Consider the following 19,841-nt stretch of genomic DNA (forward strand, 5'->3'; position numbering starts at 1 on the left):
GTTACAGTACATTGATATTCCTTCCTAGCCTATATATTGCATTTGGTGTTTTCAACATCTTTTTGTTATGTTTTTGTACACTTCTGGGATAATTTATACCAATCAACCCACACTGTTTAGATTGTTCTGGTATGAAAACGTGATCCCTAGTGCATCCAGTTTGAATTGTTTTAATTTATCTGGTGTGTCGGTGTAATCCCTGGCACACTAGGTTAGTTCATTGGTTGAGAAAATTAAGAAAAAGTGTTATTCTGAAGAACTTCTGCTCTGGTACTGTTTGTCTGCAGTACCTTTAATTTATAATGTATACTTTTGTCCCTTTTTATCTTCCTTACTACAAACCTAATGTTGTTATATACATACTGTATCAAGCTCTATTGTTGTACTTTGTCAGTGTAACTCATTCATTGTGTCGTGGCTGTATATTTGATTTTCTATGCCTTGCAAAATTGTTGACAGTTTTACTTACTCTGATACTTGTGCTTCAGAATTAATAAGTTTTAAAAAAATAAAAAATTATCATTCCTATAAAGTTATTAAAACCATTCTAACCTAAAAATATAGATTTTTCCTAAATGTTTCTTTATAGCAAGGTATATATTAGATATGTTTAACCTAAAGCTCTGTAGAGTATATCAGGAAACATCGGTATTTGTGGGCTGGGTTTGTTTTGTCGACATTCATGTTGACATAAGAATGTGGATACAGCAGAGATATCGACATAATTAGAATATCTGCGTTGCGGCGAACACTTACCTGGTAGCAGCTGTGTCCGGCGGTGCTCTGATCCAACGGCAGTGAGTGCGCTACCCCTATTCCTAACCCTCCCCTTCCCTCCTGCAGCCTAACCCTAATGTCAGCATTCTGCAGAATGCCGACATCACTACGGCCAACATTGTCATTTTGACTGCATCCTGTTGTTTGTCTGTTTCCACTTTGTGGCTGTCTAATATATTTAAACCACTGCTTCAATAGTGATGTATCCCATGCCCCCAAGCTAATGTACTGTAATGTGGGTAATCTCCCATTTTTAAATGGAAGGAACGGACAGTAGGATATAGAGGAGATATAGGGGCTATGGGATGGAGGCCATCGTTAATAGGGTAAAGCTGGCAAGTGTAGGCTGGAAACAGAGTCACAGAAGCAGAGACCATTTTGGCACATGAATATTATTATCCAGTCATCTGATAATATATGAATGACGCAAATACAAAAAAAGGAAAATAAAAATAGTTGCTAAAAACAAGACACAAACAAATGAAACTATAGGATTGGTTGATTTCAGTAAGATTGAATATAATAAATGTTGTGTAATCCATCCACTGACTCTATTAGAATTTCTATTGCTAATAAGCCCTCAGGACCTGAGCCGCACGCTATGCCGATATGCGCACAGCTGGGCTATGTTATAAGTACTGCGTATGCTTTCCGATTGTTAGCGCACCCAGACGCAGAACGAAGCTGGATGCAGGGACTGTGGTTTTGGTGGGAGGTAACAGTGGGTTAGATAGGCAGACACGGCGTGGTGCTGATAGCGGCTACGTCTAAAAACGCAGAACATGTACCCCGGGGAGTTCACCAAACCGAAGAGGAATTCATTGACTATTAGACCTTTATTAGAGATAAAACTGAAACCTGTTCTGCCTTTCATTTACCAGGTGAGCATTCGTTCCCTTTTTTGGCTGCCTATGGCTCCTCCAAAGCTGCTCTGAGCCGCGCTATGGACACATTTCGACATGAACTGATGCCTTGGGGAGTTAAAGTCAGTGTAATCCTGCCAGGGTCCTACAGGACAGGTTCGTAACAATTCAGATATTTCATGTTCTCATAATATATATAAATAATGTTCATGCATGTATGAGTCTCCCTACGGCAGAGGTTCCCAATCACGGTCCTCAAGGCTCCCCAACAGGTCAGGTTTTAGAGATATCCATGGCTGAGCACAGGTGATTTAATTAGTACCTCAGTCAATTTTATTTAACCACCTGTGCTCAACCATGGATATCTCTAAAAGCTGACCTGTTGGGGAGCCTTGAGGACTGCGTTTGGGAACATCTGCCCTACGGTGTCAGTCTACCACATTCTTACTGACTTTTAGCTCCCTCCTTCCAGAAGGGAGCTGCCTGGCTTGCACGGTGGGGGGCGTGTTGCAGCAAAAGGGGGCTTGACAGCACGATCGCATCATCGTGGCCTCACCCCTATTCACAATGCTCAGATTAACGGCAATGTGAAGCAGGGGGCAGGGCCACGATGACGCGATTCAGCACGAATCTCGTCACTGCCCTTCCCCGCTGCAAGTGTTTATATTGTAATTGCAGGGGGTGGCCGGACGTGTCGCCGAATCGGGAGGGTAGGCAACTGCTGTAGTGGAAGCCCCCCTCCCTCCCAGCTCTCACTGGAAGCCTGACTCCCACACAGCTTCTCTTCCAAGCTGTTCCGCGGGTACAGCTGTAACCTTTACAGCAGAGAAGACCTATTAATTAGCGCTGCATGCTCATATGTAATGCTCGCTAGTGCCCTGGCTGTCAGTGGGGGGTGGGCAGCTCTTCCCACCAGCCTGCAGTATTCACCTTTTCACTAGCAATGCCACACATCTTGCTGAGACGATTAAAGAAAAAAAAAAAAATTAACATTTTATGGAAAAATGCAGCAAGAATTGCATCATTAACCTATTCCCTGCAACCCACTGTCAGGGCCTGTGTACTGCTATCCCTGCTGTGCAGATCATACACACACACATGCAATACTTGGCTATTCAGGTGAGACCACTAATAACCTACCATAGATGTTACTGTGACCACCACTGTGTATACTGCATACCGCTGCATAGGCAAATAATCGGGAAGGAAGGTGGTTCTGGTCGCTTGGAAATCCCCCTCTCCAGCCCACACCATGACCACAATATAAATATTATATAATACAATTTTACTAGTGCGGCATGTTGTCCTCAATATCACAAATGAAATAATTAGCACCACCTGTGGAACTTTTAACATGTGTCAGCCAGAAATACACCTGTGCACCAACTAGGAGATCTGGAAAGTATGCACTGTTAAGGTTGCACTGCTATAGACAATCTATGGGGTTAATTACTAATACAGTTATCCAGTGCATAATGAAACCAATATGTACATATACTGTATGTCCAGGGCAGTGCTAGGTTCTTCTGCTGTGCTCCCAGACTTGCTCCAATACTCTGGATTGGTGTCCACATATGATATAAAAACATTCAACTCAGACAGGTTGGCCCTACTGCCGCATTTTAATGGCTTACTGTGACCGCTGGTCCTGTATATGCTGGAATTGTGACACACATTACACTTTGTATGACGCATATTAAGGCTGAGTGCTAATAATGGGCCTGATTCAGCAAGGAACGCAGTTAAATAAGGAGATCTGAGTCCTTTCCGTCCACCCTGATTACAATGTTGTGGTCTGCTCAGTTAGGGTCCTCACCTTATTGCTGTGCCCATTGGTGATCCATTAATCTCCTGTACAGAGTTGGTGACTTTGTAAAAGTGGCAGAGGTTATTATTATTATTATTATTATTATCCTTTATTTATATGGCGCCACAAGGGTTCTGCAGTGTCTTACAATGTACATAAACAAATGAGCACACAAGACAAGTACATAGACAAATAGCACAGGAAAAATAGTTATTAACAGTACAAACAAGGCAGGACAAATACACGATTTATACATGGCTGCATAACACTTAAATAAGCAGCATGGTGTCAGCAACCAAGGGTTAGGTGCTGTTGTAAATGAAAGCAGGAGTAAGTGAGGGAGAAGCATATGAGGGAAGAGGGCCCTGCTTGTGAGAGCTTACATTCTAAAGGGGAGGGGGCAGACAAATATGGGTGACACAGATTGTGAGGAAGGAACATGGAGTAGTGGGTTAGGATGAGAGCTGGAAAGCTTTGAGGAAGAAGGGGGTCTTGAGAGCCCATTTCAAGGTTAGGAGCCAAGAAGCAAAGTTTAACAAGGAATTTTGAGTTAAGGCCAGGGGGATGAGGAAAGTCAGCTACTCGAGGAAGTTGGAAAAGGCAACTGATATGAGCATTGAATGCAAATAATGAAGTGGAGAGTTTAGAAGGTAAGAGTTGGTGGAAGTGACCAGATGATAGAAGTACCCCAAAGCCAACACTGTGGCAAACTCCAGGCCAGGGAGTGTGAAAGAATGTGAGGTCCCAAAGGAGATGGCTGCAGTAGAAGTGGTGTCAGATGGGTAAGTCCAGAATTTGGTGATGGCTAGGAGATTAAAGGAGTTGAATATGAAATCATAATGGACAGGGACCAGTTGATTATAGACAGGACTGGTTTTCCAGAGGAGACAGGAGAGAGGGACAGAGTTGGAAGGCGAGAGAAGGAGATTGTTAGGGTTGCTGTAGTGTGGGGTTGAGATTAATTTAGAGCAGGGGGATAAGGAGAGTGTGGGTATGTGGTGGGCTTCTGAGTGAGGAAGGTTGACAGCAAGTGGTGGGCAAGGTGGAGGTTTAGTGTGGTGTGGGTTGAGAAGATGAGGTGTAACTTTGTAACTTGGAGAAAAGGGAGGGTGCAGGGCCTAGGAGTTATGGGAGATGCGGTGGAGAGTACTAGATGGGATGAAGGGAGATAGAGGAGAGGAGGGAGGGATAGGAGAAAGTGGAGGAGACTATGGAGGGAGAAAAGAAATGGGAACTGGTGGTAGAGTAAAGTATTATGTAGCTTCTGAGTGGGGGGGGGGGTAGAAGAAAAGAGACATTGCGCAGATGAGGGATTAGTGGGGGGAGAAAACAGTAGCAGTAGTGATGAGAGTGAGATACAGGAATAGTACAGTTAAAATGTCTAAAAATCAGATAAAAGGGAGAACAGTGTTAGTAGATGTAAAGGCACAACTACAAGAGTATATAGTAAACAATATGAGTTTAGAGCTGTTAAAGTTGCAGGGTTTTAAATTAAGGATAAAGCATTCTTACAGATGAGAAGGTGTTTAAAAATGGTTATACTACGGTTATGTAACAGCATTGTACTTTGGGAACTTAATTGACTTTTGCTATGAATTTGCTCATATTAGGTTTATCTACAGCACATCCAAACTAAACAGGTTATATTTTGTCCAGACAACTTAATTGAGTTGGTAGACCGCAAAATACGAATGTAGCCTATAGACTCTAGTTCAAGGTGAAGGGTCGGTCGTCCATCTGGCTTTCAGTTATTACAAACTGGTTATATTTCCAAACCAAATTTTTTTTCTTTTATATCAGCCCCACAATTATTGTTATTTGTGTGTTCTCCGGCAGTAGGCAAGGACAGATTAATAAAAAAAAAAACTTTAAGGACAGGAAATTATTAGTAAAAGCATCTGATGTACCACTTTATTCTCTTTTTGCCTTCCACAATATTTTGTTAGTTAATTTAATAGCGCTAAGCTCTTCTTCTTTCTGAAAACAGCTACATGTTAAATTGGTCAAACACAATTTCAGTTTATTCAAGTTCATCATGATTTCCACTTTATTGATATGGACGTCATCGGGGGCTGAGTGGAAAATTTTATCAAACGGCTCAAACTTAAAAAGTGATTTTAGGCATAGTGTTCTTTTACTGGACAAAGCTGGTGTTTTCTCTGGGGAAATTTATAATAAATATAATATATAATTTATTTTATTTTTTTTGGCATCAGCCTATAAAATAATGGGGTTACTTCCAGCGCAAAAACCCCAGGGTGTCAGGGGGAACCTGTTTATCAAACACCAAAGCAGTACTCCCTGGTATGGTAACAGCACCCTCCGATTCCTTACCAGTACTGTGGGGGAAAGAGGGTGTGAGACCAATTAGGCAATGTGGCAGAACACAAGGTTGGAGGAGGGCAAAGTCCCCTTTATTAATCATCCCCTCACCTGGGCTGCTGGTGATATTGACAAATCCTTATGCTGGGTACACACTGGCACAATAGGTATTTCGTAGTGCCAAACAGATTTATTTAAAAAAAAAAAAAAAGTACAGTGCTGGTTAATTATTAGGCGCTACTATAGATCACCTATGCTTTAAGTGTCGATGTAGTGATGGTATATTACAGTGGTGTCCATGTAATTGACAAGCACCAAAACACACAATTGAAATCCGTTTTATAATAATGAACAAAAAAAAAAACATTTTATAAGGAAGTTCTGTATTATATGCACGGCTGTTGTCTGCTGAGCTCCTCCTAGAGCAGGGAGGGGGTACTGCAGCTGTAAGTCCCCTTTATTCATCATCCCCTCCCCTGGGCTGCTGGTGATATTGACATCTCCTTATGCGAGGTACACACTGGCCGAAAAATATTGTCCATTCAATTGAACGACAGATATATTGTGTGCGCGTCGGCCAGTGTGTAGAGATGATGGGCCAAATGTAATAGGGTGAGATTTTAGAAAATGAGCGTTTAGCAGTAACCTCTCACATTGGTCAAGTTTTATCTGCAAAATGGGAAAACATCTGGATGACATTTTATATAGTGAGAGAAACATGGGAGTTTGCTCTGTTGCTTTCTTCTCAGACTCTATTACATTGGCCGAGTTGAAAAAGTGTGAGAGAACTCACATTTTCTAAACTCTCACCCTATTACATTTTGGCCCTACAACATGTTTAACTACATCATTCACATACCTGTTGCGTCGGCTGTGCAGCACAGCTGAGGCCCAATATATCTGCAGATATATTGGTGCATCGTCCAAGGCCGTACACTTGCAGCAGAAGCTGGCGGTGACTGACGGCTCAACTGGACGGGCACATGTAAATGCCCGCCCAGTTGTAACATCAGTCACAACACATTGGACCAATGACTGGTAAGTGTGTGTACACTTACCAATTGTCAGATAGGACAGCTGATTGGCCAGATGGTCGATTCGTCGTCCTAATGTGAACCCAGCTTTAGCGTACTTCATGCTCTGCCGGTGGGCTCCCAGAGACTCGCTCTGTATAAGACAGGCATGGGCCTGGTGTCACTTGTCTTATGAGGCTGGGTGAGCCATGCACACTGATGCTCTAGCCTTCCCCACATATGATTTATTTATTTATTTTTTAAATCTTTATTTCATCTTATTTTCAATTTACATGTATTTGTACTGTATACCTTTTTTTTTAGAAATGTTTTTCAACAATTTACATCATAATATAATGGCTACATACTATAGTACTTCTCAGTCCTCCAACACGTCCCTCAATCTCCTTCATTTGCCTCTTACTTTTGACCTTAAATCCCCTTCTCCAACCTCTCTTGCACTGACTAGCCAAAGCACTCCATCAGTGGTGCCACCAGGGGTGTGCGGAGCCGGTCAGATGTTCATCATTTGTGCCCATATATTCCACAGGAAGCTTCCAGAACCAATCTCATTGGTCAGTGGAACCGCTGTGTGTTTGTAGTACACCTGCGGGATTTCATCTTGCACACTGTTGTTAGTCACACTTGTCTTTGTGTTATTGTTCCTAGGTGCTCATGACAACAAGTCACACTGGGAGAAGCAGCACAGAAAGCTGTTGGCCAATCTACCAAGTGAAGTCCTGCAAGAATACGGCAAGGAGTATATCTGCGAAACCCAAAATATGTTCCTAAAATATGGAGACACCGCAAATTCTGACTTCAGCCCTGTGACAGAGAGTATTAACGATGCCATTTTGTCGGAGAATCCAAAAGTGAGGTATTACGCTGGAAAAAGGCTATGGCTCTTGTACTTTATTGGAATATACTTACCGCACTGCATCAGTGATAACTTCTACAAAGGGTTATTCCTAAAGAACAAAAGCATGCCAAGAGCTCTTCAAAAGCAGAAGGACAGTGAGCAAGAATGAGCGGACCCTGTTCCTGTATTGCACCAATTTCTCTGGGAACCAATATGGCTGCCTTTCAACCAAATTAAAAAACAGTGGCTGTGAAACCAGTTGGGGGGAAAAAAAGACCATTTCATAGTATAACGTTGCATCTGTTTAGTGCTTTTTGTGCCTCAAAATTATTTTTAGATTTAATTAATGCATTAGCTCTTGATTAGACATCAACTAAACTTGGCCTCATACAGATACTCCAGGCTCCGAAGTAGTATTAATCAGCTCTATGGCGGTATACTTCCCTTTGGAAGATGTTCGCTTATTGGGTGGGGGGGATTCTATATTCCTGTAGTGAGAAACTTTGGAAATTAGGCTGGATAATAATATAATATATAGAGCTAAAGGATCTGTTTTCCCCGGAATTCGTAATGTTCTAAAAACAAAATAAAAAAAACCTGCTGTGAAAAAATATCACCCACAAAATGTTTTAGAGATATCTTTCAATCATTAAGATCCCTCTAGGATGCCCCCATATGTGCAGTACTCAAGAGTTAAATAATTAAATGACTGTTTCATAACGTGGCACTAGTCTGTATATCCGGCTATGTCTGTGGCACAAACCAATTGACACAAAATGGAGATACGGGAGTTCCAGGGATTTTCAATACCCTCCCTCCTTTTCAGAAGTTGATTTTAATTATAACCGCCATAGAAAGAGTTCTCTGTAAATGTAACCAATGTTATGTGACACTTTTTTTTTTTTTATTTAACCTAGCCATGTGCATGTAAATTTCTGAGCACTACTCATCTGAGTAATTTTTTTTTAATTTTTTTTTTATTTTTTTTTAAATATCTTTTTGGTGTTATGCAGCAGTTCTGGTTTAATTATGACAATCTGTGTATATAACTTTTTAAAAAAAATATATATATATATTATATATTGATGTTTTGAATTTCTCAATTAATTACGGAAAATTGTGCTTCTGTTGGAAAATAAAGATGACCTCATGCTTTAGCGTTCTCTCATGCTCGCTGTCTCCTCATATGAGAAGTGACTTTTGTCTATTGAACTACAACTCCCAGCAGGCCACTAGGATCATGCTTTTCCAAAACAGCTGGAGAGCCACAGGCCACTATAAACTGCTTGAAAAGAATACCCGGAATGTTAAACTGAGATAGATGTTGATCGAGCTAGAAAATACTTTTTTTCAAAAGGCGGATATCCAAAGCAGACCAGTAGCTAGTTTGGACAATTGATGCAGTATTCTATGTTGACGTATAATCTATAATATCCCTTTTGTTAGTTTTGTTTTTGTGCTGAAGTGAACTAAAAAGTGACAAATATTAGAACTTGTTCTCAATCATGTTTGTGTAATATGTGTATGATAATTCTGTTATGTAGCAATAATTGCAATTATTTTTCTAATGCATTAAATTGCTTTTTCCTGTAAATTGCTTATCTAGTTTCTAGAAAATAAAGGTCCTATTTTTTCATAAAACCAAATTAAATCTCTTTTGTCAAAAAACTTGAATATTGTTGAGTATTGAAGAATTATTTTTTTTTTTACCATAATTTGATGGAAAATATTTTAATACTTAAAACTGTACAAAGAACAAACTAGAATAATACTCGAGAAACCCTAAATAAGGATTTGGGCCAGAGGTTCTATTGAGCTCTTACAATTTTACCAAGATTTGGACTTGTGTCATTCTCAAACCTTTTAGCCATGGCTGTAGACAAGTATTGGTTTTCACAAAGTGTGCTGCTTCAGTGTTTTTAGACCTTTTTGTTAGATGTTACTATGGTATACTGAAGTAAAATTACAAGCTTTGCATAAGTGTCAAAGGCTTTTATTGACAATTACATTCAGTTTATGAAAAGATTCAATATTTGCAGTGTTGACCCTTCTTTTTCAAGACCTCTGTAATTCGTTCTGGCATGCTGTCAATCAACTTCTGGGCCACATACTGACTGATGGCCGCCCATTCTTGCCTAATCAATGCTTGGAGTTTGTCAGAATTTGGGGGCTTTTGTTTGTCCACCCGTCTTTTGTGGATTGACCACAAGTTCTCAATGGGATTAAGGTCTGGGGAGTTTCATGGCCATGTTCCCAAAATTTCGATGTTTTGTTCTCCGAGCTACTTAGTTATCACTTTTGTCTTATGGCAAGGTGCTCCATCATGCTGGAAAAGCTATTGTTCGTCCCCAAACTGTTCTTGGGTGGTTGGGAGAAGTTGCTCTTGGAGGATTTTTTGGAACCATTCTTTATTCATGGCTGTGTTCTTAGCCAAAATTGTGATGCGCCCACTCCCTTGGCTGAGAAGCAACCCCACACATGAATGGTCTCAGGATGCTTTACTGTTGACATGACACAGGACTCGCCTTTCCTTCTCCAGACAAGCGTTTTTCCAGATGCCCCAAACAACCTGAAAGAGGATTCATCAGAGAAAATAACTTTGCCCCAGTCCTCAGCAATCCAATCCCTGTACCTTTTGCAGAATATCAGTCTGTCCCTGATGTTTTTCCTGGCGAAAAGTGGCTTCTTTGTTGCCCTTCTTGACACCAGGCAATCCTCCAAAAGTCTTCGCCTCACTGTGCATGCAGATGCACTCACACCTGCCTGCTGCCATTCCTGAGCAAGCTCTGCACTGGTGGTGCCCCGATCCCTCAGACGAATCAACTTTAGGAGATGATCCTGGTGCTTGCTGGATGTTCTTGGGTGCCCTGAAGCCCTCTTCACAACTATTGAACCTCTCTCCTTGAAGTTCTTGATGATCCGATAAATGGTTGATGTAGGTGCAATCTTACTAGCAGCAATATCCTTGCCTGTGAAGCCCTTTTTGTGCAAAGCAATAATGACATGCGCATGTTGCCTTGCAGGTAACCATGGTTAACAGAAGAAGAACAATGATTTCAAGCTCCACCCTCCTTTTAAAGCTTCCAATCTGTCATGTAGATTGTGTTAAAATAACAGAGTGATCTCCAGCCTTGTACTCGTCAACACTCCCACCTGTGTTAACGAAAGAATCACTGTCATGATGTCAGCTGGTCCTATTGTGGCAGTGCTGAAATGCAGTGGAAATGTTGTTTTTGGGATTAAGTTCATTGTCATGGCAAAGAGGGACTGCAATTCATCTGAGCATTCTGGAGTATATGCAAATTGCCATCATAAAAACACTGAAGCAGCAGACTATGTGAAAACCTATACTTGTGTCATTCTCAGAACTTTTGGCCATGGCTGTATATACTTAGGACTTTGAGGTGAGCGCAAAGCCCAAAGCATTGGCCGTACTTCCCATGTGTACCTCCATGCTACCAAATGGGCAAGGACTTAGACGCCCACTGTCAGGGCTTGTACACGTAGTAATACAGATTGGTGTGTCCTTATACGACACCATCTAAGCTTGTACCAGCCCTATGGTAGGTGCCATGTCTGTGTTTGGCCCCCTATGTAAGCAGCTGAGCAGGGATGCAGTCTGGAAGCCAAAGGTCGAAATGCCAACCACCGGCTTCCCGACAGTCAAGGGTACTAATGACAGGCGTCGAAATCCCAATGCCTGTCATTATACCTATGCCGGGAGCCTGACGTCTGGCATATCGAACAAAGGTGAGCCGGGCGGCGGGTGTGGACAGCCGCGTGGGGGTGAGGGTTAGATTAAGGGCTCCCATGGGGGGGACTTAGGGTTAGGCACCCCCCTGGGAGGATTAGGGTTAGGCTAGGGGAAGGGGGGGGTTAGGGTTAGGCACTCACCCCGGGAGACTTAGGTTTAGGCTGCGGGGACGGGGGGTTAGGTTTAGGCAGTTAGGGGGGGGGTTTAGAGTTAGGCACTAGGGGGGAGGTTAGGGTTAGGGGGGGGTAGGGTTACTTATACTTAAATCCCCTATTGAGATTTTCACTGCTGTCGGTCTGCCGCTGTTGGGATTTGGCCATAGGGCTGGCGGTTATTCATACTGATTCTGCTGAGCATCTGTGTACGCAACCACTTTCACCGACAAACCCGGGACACCTTTGTACGTGCACCAAGATGCCAACGCGTCACTGTCCAGGAATGGCCACTACATTTTCAATGCACTTCTTTCTGTGTGCGCCTGCACAGACACAATCTGGATGCATGCGCAGTAGCATAAAATGTCTCCACTACGTCAGACATTGGCAGTGCGTCCACCTCCGAATTAGGTCCCAAATATAAATCCCATCTTTTTGTGGTGTTCGTGCACAGAAAGTATTCTCTTCCACAAGCATATCTTACCAATAACCTTTTATAATGAATCCCTCCTGCTTTGTTTTGGTATAGTTAGGGTCCGGATTTAGGCCGTATTCATAGTTTTGCCCCGCCGAAAAAGTTCAGCCTACCTGACTTTTACCCGCCTTCGCCTGTTATGGAGGTGAAAACTTTTTGTGCGCGCTCCCGATTTACTCCGTATTCAATTCTCAAACAGGCGAAAACGGGACCTGGCGAATGTGAACCAGGCAAAAAGCGCAGGATGAATTGGGGGAATCACTCTGTACCCCTGAAAAACATGGTCTGACTTCAGATATCATTATGGTGGTTTAGTATTAGCCCTAATTGAACTAGTTAGGGTACTTACGTGGTAATTGCTTGCTATTAGCATCTAGGTAAAAGTGGTGAAGAATGGCATAAAGCAGAGTTTTCTGGTGGAAATAAGTAGTCCCATCAAATTTGGGGTACTTGTAAATGGGAACTACCATATTTTAAAGTCTCAAAAGTGAAGTTTTAGAAAAAGTGAAATTCCTCCGTCATACGAGCACCTGCAATCCCAAAAACACTTGTCCCCTTCTTAGAGCATCCCCAGAAGCTTATTTAGCTAGTGTTTGAAGTTGTCCCCACTTTTTTCATTTTCACCCCAAATTCCAAAGACGTTTTTTGGGGTGTTTCGCGAATTTATTTTTTTTCCTTTTTGTGGGTAAATTGTCCTTTTTGGGGTGTGTACTAAGGATTCTGGGTGGTTTCCCAACATCTGCACCCCAAAATAGATTTTGCATTTTTTTTCTTCTGCCATTCTGTGGAGAAAAATATTAGCCTATTTCAGTGCATTGACTTTGCGCATAGACTAACACGGACTGCAATTGAATACGGAGATACATTTTCAGGCGAGATTATCTAAAGAAAAAAAAATGGGCGAAAACGGCTTTTCGCTCCTAATTGAATGCGGACCTTAGTCAGAATTCAAGCTTGTGTAGGATTCACTACACGTCTAACAGTGACAGATAGATATAATATATATATATTATATATTATGTCAGGTGCATAAATATTGGGACATTGACAGAATTTTCATATTTTGTCCTCTATTCACCACCACAATGGCTTTGAAATGAAACAAACAAGATGTGCTTTAACTGCAGACTTTCAGATTTAATTTGAGGGTAATTACATCCAAATCAGGTGAACGGTGTAGGAATTACAACGATTTCTATATGTGCCTCCCACTTTTTAAGGGGCCAAAAGTAATGGGACAAACTAAACAATCCTAAATCTAACTTTCACTTTTTAATACTTTGTTGCAAATCCTTTGCAGCAATTACAGCCTGAAGTCTGGAACGCAAAGACATCACCAGACGCTGGGTTTCATCCCTGGTGATGCTCTGCCAGGCCTCTACTGCAAATATCTTCAGTTCCTGCTTGTTCTTGGGGCATTTTCCCTTCAGTTTTGTCCTCATCAAGTGAAATGCATGCTCAATCAGATTCAGGTCAGGGGATTGACTTGGCCATTGCATAACATTCCACTTTTTCGCCTTAAAAAACTCTTTGTTTGCTTCTGCAGTATGCTTCGGGTCATTGTCCATCTGCGCCGTCCAATGAGTTCTGAAGCATTTGACTGAATATGAGCATATAATATTGCCCGAAACACTTCAGAATTCATTCTGCTGCTTTTGTCAGCAGTCACATCATCAATAAATACAAGGGAACCAGTTCCATTGGCAGCCATACATGCCCACGCCATGACACTACCACCACCATGCTTCACTGATGAGGTGGTATGTTTTGGATCACGAGCAGTTCCTTTCCTTCTCCATACACTTCTATTCCCATCACTCTGGTACAAGTTGATTTTTGTCTCATCTGTCCATAGGATGTTGTTCCAGAACTGTAATGGCTTTTTTAGATGTTGTTTGGCAAACTCTAATCTGGTTTTCCTGTTTTTGTGGCTCTCGAATGGTTTACATCTTGTGGTGGACCCTCTATATTCACTCTTGTGAAGTCTTCTCTTGATTGTTGACTTTGACACATATACACCTACCTCCTGGAGAGTGTTCTTTATTTGGCCAACTGTTGTGAAGGGGTTTTTCTTCACCGGGGAAATAATTCTTCTGTCATCCACCACAGTTGTTTTCCGTGGTCTTCCGGGTCTTTTGGTGTTGCTGAGCTCTCCGGTGCGTTCTTTCTTTTAAGAATGTTCCAAACAGTTGATTTGGCCACACCTAATGTTTTTGCTATCTCTCTGATGGGTTTGTTTTGATTTTTCATCCTAATGATGGCTTGCTTCACCGATAGTGACAGCTCTTTGGATCTCATATTGAGAGTCGACAGCAATTGATTCCAAATGCAAATGTCACACCTAGAATCAACTCCAGACCTTTTACCTGCTTAATTGATAATGAAATAACGAGGTAATACCCCACACCTGTCCATGAAATAGCTTTTGAGTTGATAGTCCCATTACTTTTGGCCCCTTAAAAAGTGGGAGGCACATATAGAATCAGTTGTAATTCCTACACCGTTCACCTGATTTGGATGTAATTACCCTCAAATTAAATCTGAAAGTCTGCAGTTAAAGCACATCTTGTTTGTTTCATTTCAAAGCCATTGTGGTGGTGAATAGAGGCCAAAATATGAAAATTTTGTCAATGTCCCAATATTTATGCACCTGACTGTGTGTGTGTGTGTATGTATGTATGTATGTATGTATGTGTATATATATATATATATATAATACAGTAATCTAACCCTCATCAGTCTCTGTCCTTCCCTTAAAACACCACCCTCAAAAAATATATATATATATATATATTTATATATATATATGAGAGTGAAATTATGGATAGCATCGGAGTCTCCACAGCAGAAATAATGCACCAACGCAGTCTAAAAGAAAGCCAACGTTTCAGGGGAATTAGCCCTTTTATCAAGACATAACAACATATAGAATACAAACATCCCGGTTTCGGGATCTCTCTGGGGGCAGCTCCTTATACATTATCTCGCTGACATTTGTTATGTTACAGGCTCACATTATCAGACAGCGTCCTCATCACCATGGTTATGCTCATGTCACTAGACCACGCCCCCAGAGAGATCCCGACCGCAGACGCTTTGCACGCCAATGACATCATTGGGTCACAGTCGGGACTGCGTGGATCATTTTGTGCATGTCGGGTGTATCTCTCAGGTATATATATATATATATATATATATATCTGTTTGTATTCTATATATTGTTATGTCTTGATAAAAGGGCTAATTCCCCTGAAACGTTGTCTTTATATTAGACTGCGTTGGTGCATTATTTCTGCTGTGGAGACTCCGATGCCATCCATATTTTCACTCTCATATATCTATCCATGGGAAAGGCACCGGAGCAGGCTGTCTGTTTTTCATCTTTTGAGTGCCAGACATTTTCTGCATTTATATATTTATATATATATATATATATATAACTGTGAAAGGCGGCACTCAGGACGCCTAGTAATAATTACGCAAACGCCGCAATGGCTAGAAATCGACATTTCAATGCTCACAGCATTTTATCGTACATATCGTACATATGTGGCTGCGCTTCGCTTATCGAAGGTAAGTTTTTGGTAGGGTAATTTTTGATGAGCGATTTTAACGATATTGATATTGTTCAAATCGCTCTTTAAATACGGTACGTGTGTGCGCACCTTTAGAGGAGTGTGCAGACACTCTGATTTTGTTTCTAATTTATTATCGTGTTTTAGCAAAATCACCCTCAAGTGTTTCGGTTCGCATTTGGTTTTGGATTTCTTTAAAAATGTATAAAAAAAAAAAGCTACAATTAAATTTTGACCTGTTTTTGTTCCTATAATATTAATAACCTTAATTTCCAGTTTTTTGAGTCAATTTTGACCGCTGGAAAATAAAAGGGCGGGACTTAAATGCAATCCAAAACACGCAAGTTTCGGTTTTAAAATCTGAGTTCCGAATTGCAAGACCCAGGTTGGGACTCGATACTGCTCGGAACCCGAAAGTGATTCGAATTGGGACTATGGGCCTGATTCAGACCCGCTTGCGAGCGCTGAGTGCTCGCAAGCGGGTTGATGTTGGGCCAGTGTGCATGCGCACGACGGACCCGGCTCCATCGTGCGCATGCGCAAGACCCGGATAGCTACAAAGGGGGCATGCTGTCGATGGTGAGTGACAGCACGCCCCTTTTGGTGGGCGTGCCGGGAGCGTGGCTGGCCAGACGGAGGCGTTCCCATGGGAACGCCTACCGTGTGGGGCCGGCCCCACTGACATCACAAGTGATGTCAGTGGGAGTGCTTTTGGCTCTGATAGAGCCAAAAGCACTCCAGGGCTTGCGGCAGACGAGACCCTACCACAAGGGTCTTGTCGCAAGCCCGATGGTCGCGATGGTCTTGACCATCGCGACCATCTTTTTGGCCGCTCGCTATAGCTGTGGGTGGTCACTCATAGCTATGCGAGCGGCCAGGAGGCCGCTCTAAAATTCAGAGGGATAGCCCTGATTCAGAGCGAGTGCTCTGTCAGAGCGTCCTGCTCTGAATCAGGGCCTATATTCGGAAACCCCAAAGTTTGGGTGTGTTTGTATTTCAGTATCTCGAATCCGCTCATCTCTAATATAAATGTATCACACTCAGTGCTACATAGCAGGCATGCTCAACTTAATAGGTTGTGATGTACTTTCATGTGTCAAAGCTAACAGTGACCTACTACACCTTCCCGCTTACATTAAACCACACAATGGGCCTGATTCAGAGCCGCTCAAAAAAAAAAAAAAGAGACCGCTCGCTCTGAATCAGGATGGCCGCTTTGTTTTTAAAATCCCGGCCTCCTGGCCGGTCGCTAAGCTGTGGGTGACCACCCACAGCTTTAGCGTGCGGCCGGGTGATGCCCCACCATCGACCCGCTTGCGAGCTGGTCTGAATCAGGCCCAATGTGTTCCCAATTCCCATTATACCACACAGTGCCCCCCTTCCACATTATGCCACAACAGAACCTCCAGTTCACATTATGCATCCACACATGCCCCTCAGGCTAGACAACCCCTCTGCTACACAGCTTGGGGCTCTATACTACTCTGCTCTCCATGGAAAATGTTTGGCCAGAGGCTCATGTTTGCAGTACTCCGCTCCCCCGTGGGATGCTGCACACGATGTGCTATGAGATGGTAGAAAGAAACAAGCTACTCGCAATGAGCTAATGTGTTTAAAAACACTAGTTGCTGTGTTAATACATTGTATATTGTCATCTTCTGTACTTAATAGTATATTGAATACAGAGATGCTTTACTACAGTCACCAGCGATCAACCAGTCTATCACAACTGTGCTGGACATACAGTACCTGCTATATATATATATATATATATATATATATATAATATATACACATACACACAGTCAGCTGCATAAATATTGGGACATTGACAGAATTTTCATATTTTGGCCTCTATTCACCACCACAATGGCTTTGAAATGAAAAAAGATGTGCTTTAACTGCAGACTTTCAGATTTAATTTGAGGGTAATTACATCCAAATCAGGTGAACGGTGTAGGAATTACAACAGTTTCAATATGTGCCTCCCACTTTTTAAGGGGCCAAAAGTAATGGGACAATCTAAACGATCCTAAATCTAACTTTCACTCTAATCTGGTCTTCCTGTTTTTGTGGCTCACCAATGGTTTGCATCTTGTGTTGAACCCTCTATATTCACTCTTGTGAAGTCTTCTCTTGATTGTTGACTTTGACACATATACATCTACCTCCTGGAGAGTGTTCTTGATTTGGCCAACTGTTGTGAAGGGGTTTTTCTTCACCAGGGAAATAATTCTTCTGTCATCCACCACAGTTGTTTTCCATGGTCTTCCGGATCTTTTGGTGTTGCTGAGCTCTCCGGTGCGTTCTTTCTTTTTAAGAATGTTCCAAACAGTTGATTTGGCCACACCTAATGTTTTTGCTTCCTCTCTGATGGGTTTGTTTTGATTTTTCAGCCTAATGATGGCTTGCTTCACTGATAGTGACATCTCTTTGGATCTCATATTGAGAGTCGACAGCAACTGATTCCAAATGCAAATGTCACACCTAGAATCAACTCCAGACCTTTTACCTGCTTAATTGATAATGAAATAACGATGGAATAGCCCACACCTGTCCATGAAATAGCTTTTGAGTTGATAGTCCCATTACTTTTGGCCCCTTAAAAAGTGGGAGGCACATATTGAAACTTTTGTAATTCCTACACCGTTCACCTGATTTGGATGTAATTACCCTCAAATTAAATCTGAAAGTCTGTAGTTAAAGCACATCTTGTGTGTTTCATTTCAAAGCCAGTGTAGTGGTGAATAGAGGCCAAAATATGAAAATTCAGTCAATGTCCCAATATTTATGCACCTGCCTGTGTGTATATATAAATATATATATATATATATATATATATATATATATATATACGGAATAAAGCCAAACAAATAAAAAAATCATCCAATTATATGGCATGTTAGGCTCATTTACTCCATACTTAACCCAGGTCCATAATGATAGTGAATCATAAAACCTGGCCTATATTACTTACATAGTAAAATAAAGCAAAAAATGATTAAAAACCATGCAAATAACAAAAGAAAAACAGTTATTACTTCTAAAAAACAACAAACATAAAAAACCTCTAATGAGGGCTTTTTGTTTATTCAACTTTTTTTCTTTTGCACGTCTAGTAATATATTTTATTATCATTATTAATCAGTATGAAATCGGTATGAAATACCGACAATCGATTTCCTGTTGGTCAGAATCACGACGCCTAACATACCAACATTTGTTAGTCGGTATGCAAACCCTCCCCCCTGAACCTAACCTCCCCCTCCCCACACCCTAACGCTCCTCCCTCCACCCCGTTACTTTCCTTTGGCATACCAGTGGTCGGGATTCTGGCACCAGTAATGAAAGCGTCGACATCCCAACTGCCGGGATGCCGAACGCATACCATGTAGGTGACGTGGTAAGCGTATTGCAATAAAATGGTAACAAGAAAAACTGGAGATATGTGAAAAGTGATGTCAGTGGTATGGTGCAGCCAATCAGCTCCCAGCTGTCATCTCACAGGCTGTGTTTGAAAAATGACAGTTGGGAGCTGATTGGCTGGCACCTTATCACAGACTTATCACTTTTCACTGCTAAGTACAGTGTTGGCTAACCTTGACACTCCAGCTGTTATGGAACTACATAACCCAGCATGCACTGCTACAGTTTTGCTATTAGGGCATGCTAAAACTGTGGCAGGGCATGCTGGGATATATAGTTCCACAACAGCTGGAGTGTCAAGGTTAGCCAACACTGGCTTAGTACATAGACCCCAGAGTCTCAAACTATATATATATATATATATATATATATATATATATATATATATATATATAAAATCTCCTTGGGGTCATTTTTTCTATATGTAAAGAATTCAGTTTTATTATTAGCATTCTGTTTATTCCCTTCTAGTATTTCCAGACGTGATCTATCCCTAATTTCGCATCTAGTCTCCCTTACCCTCTTTTTATCGTACCCCTTATCCACAAATTGTTGTTCCATCAGGGTTGCCTGATCATCAAAAGCCTCCAAAGTACTGCAGTTTCTCCTTGAACGCAGGGACTGGCTTTTATTCCAGTTCCTATGACGGTTGTTTTCTTGATCAATATATGAGTTACAGTCTGTAGGTTTTGAATAGTTTTTGGTCTGATGTAACGTTCCATCTGAATAAATAGTTAAATCCAAAAAATTCACCTCTAAGGTACTAATATGAAATGTAAGCTCTATATTACGATTATACTGGTTTAAGTGGGTAC

General features: G+C 41.6%; 1 protein-coding gene across 1 annotated transcript in view; it reads left to right on the forward strand.

Moving 5' to 3' along the window:
• HSD11B2 (hydroxysteroid 11-beta dehydrogenase 2) overlaps positions 1-8,563 on the forward strand; it is a 52,496-nt gene extending 43,933 nt beyond the window's left edge. Inside the window, exons 4-5 of the mRNA XM_088458339.1 lie at positions 1,659-1,796; positions 7,452-8,563. Coding sequence (XP_088314465.1) covers positions 1,659-1,796; positions 7,452-7,810 — 497 coding nt within the window. The 3' untranslated portion in view covers positions 7,811-8,563. The remainder of the gene's footprint in view (positions 1-1,658; positions 1,797-7,451) is intronic.
• The last annotated feature ends 11,278 nt before the right edge of the window (positions 8,564-19,841 follow it).

The sequence above is a fragment of the Taudactylus pleione genome, unplaced genomic scaffold (assembly GCF_031769625.1).
Source record: "Taudactylus pleione unplaced genomic scaffold, aTauple2 ptg000828l, whole genome shotgun sequence".
NCBI lineage: Eukaryota > Metazoa > Chordata > Amphibia > Anura > Myobatrachidae > Taudactylus > Taudactylus pleione.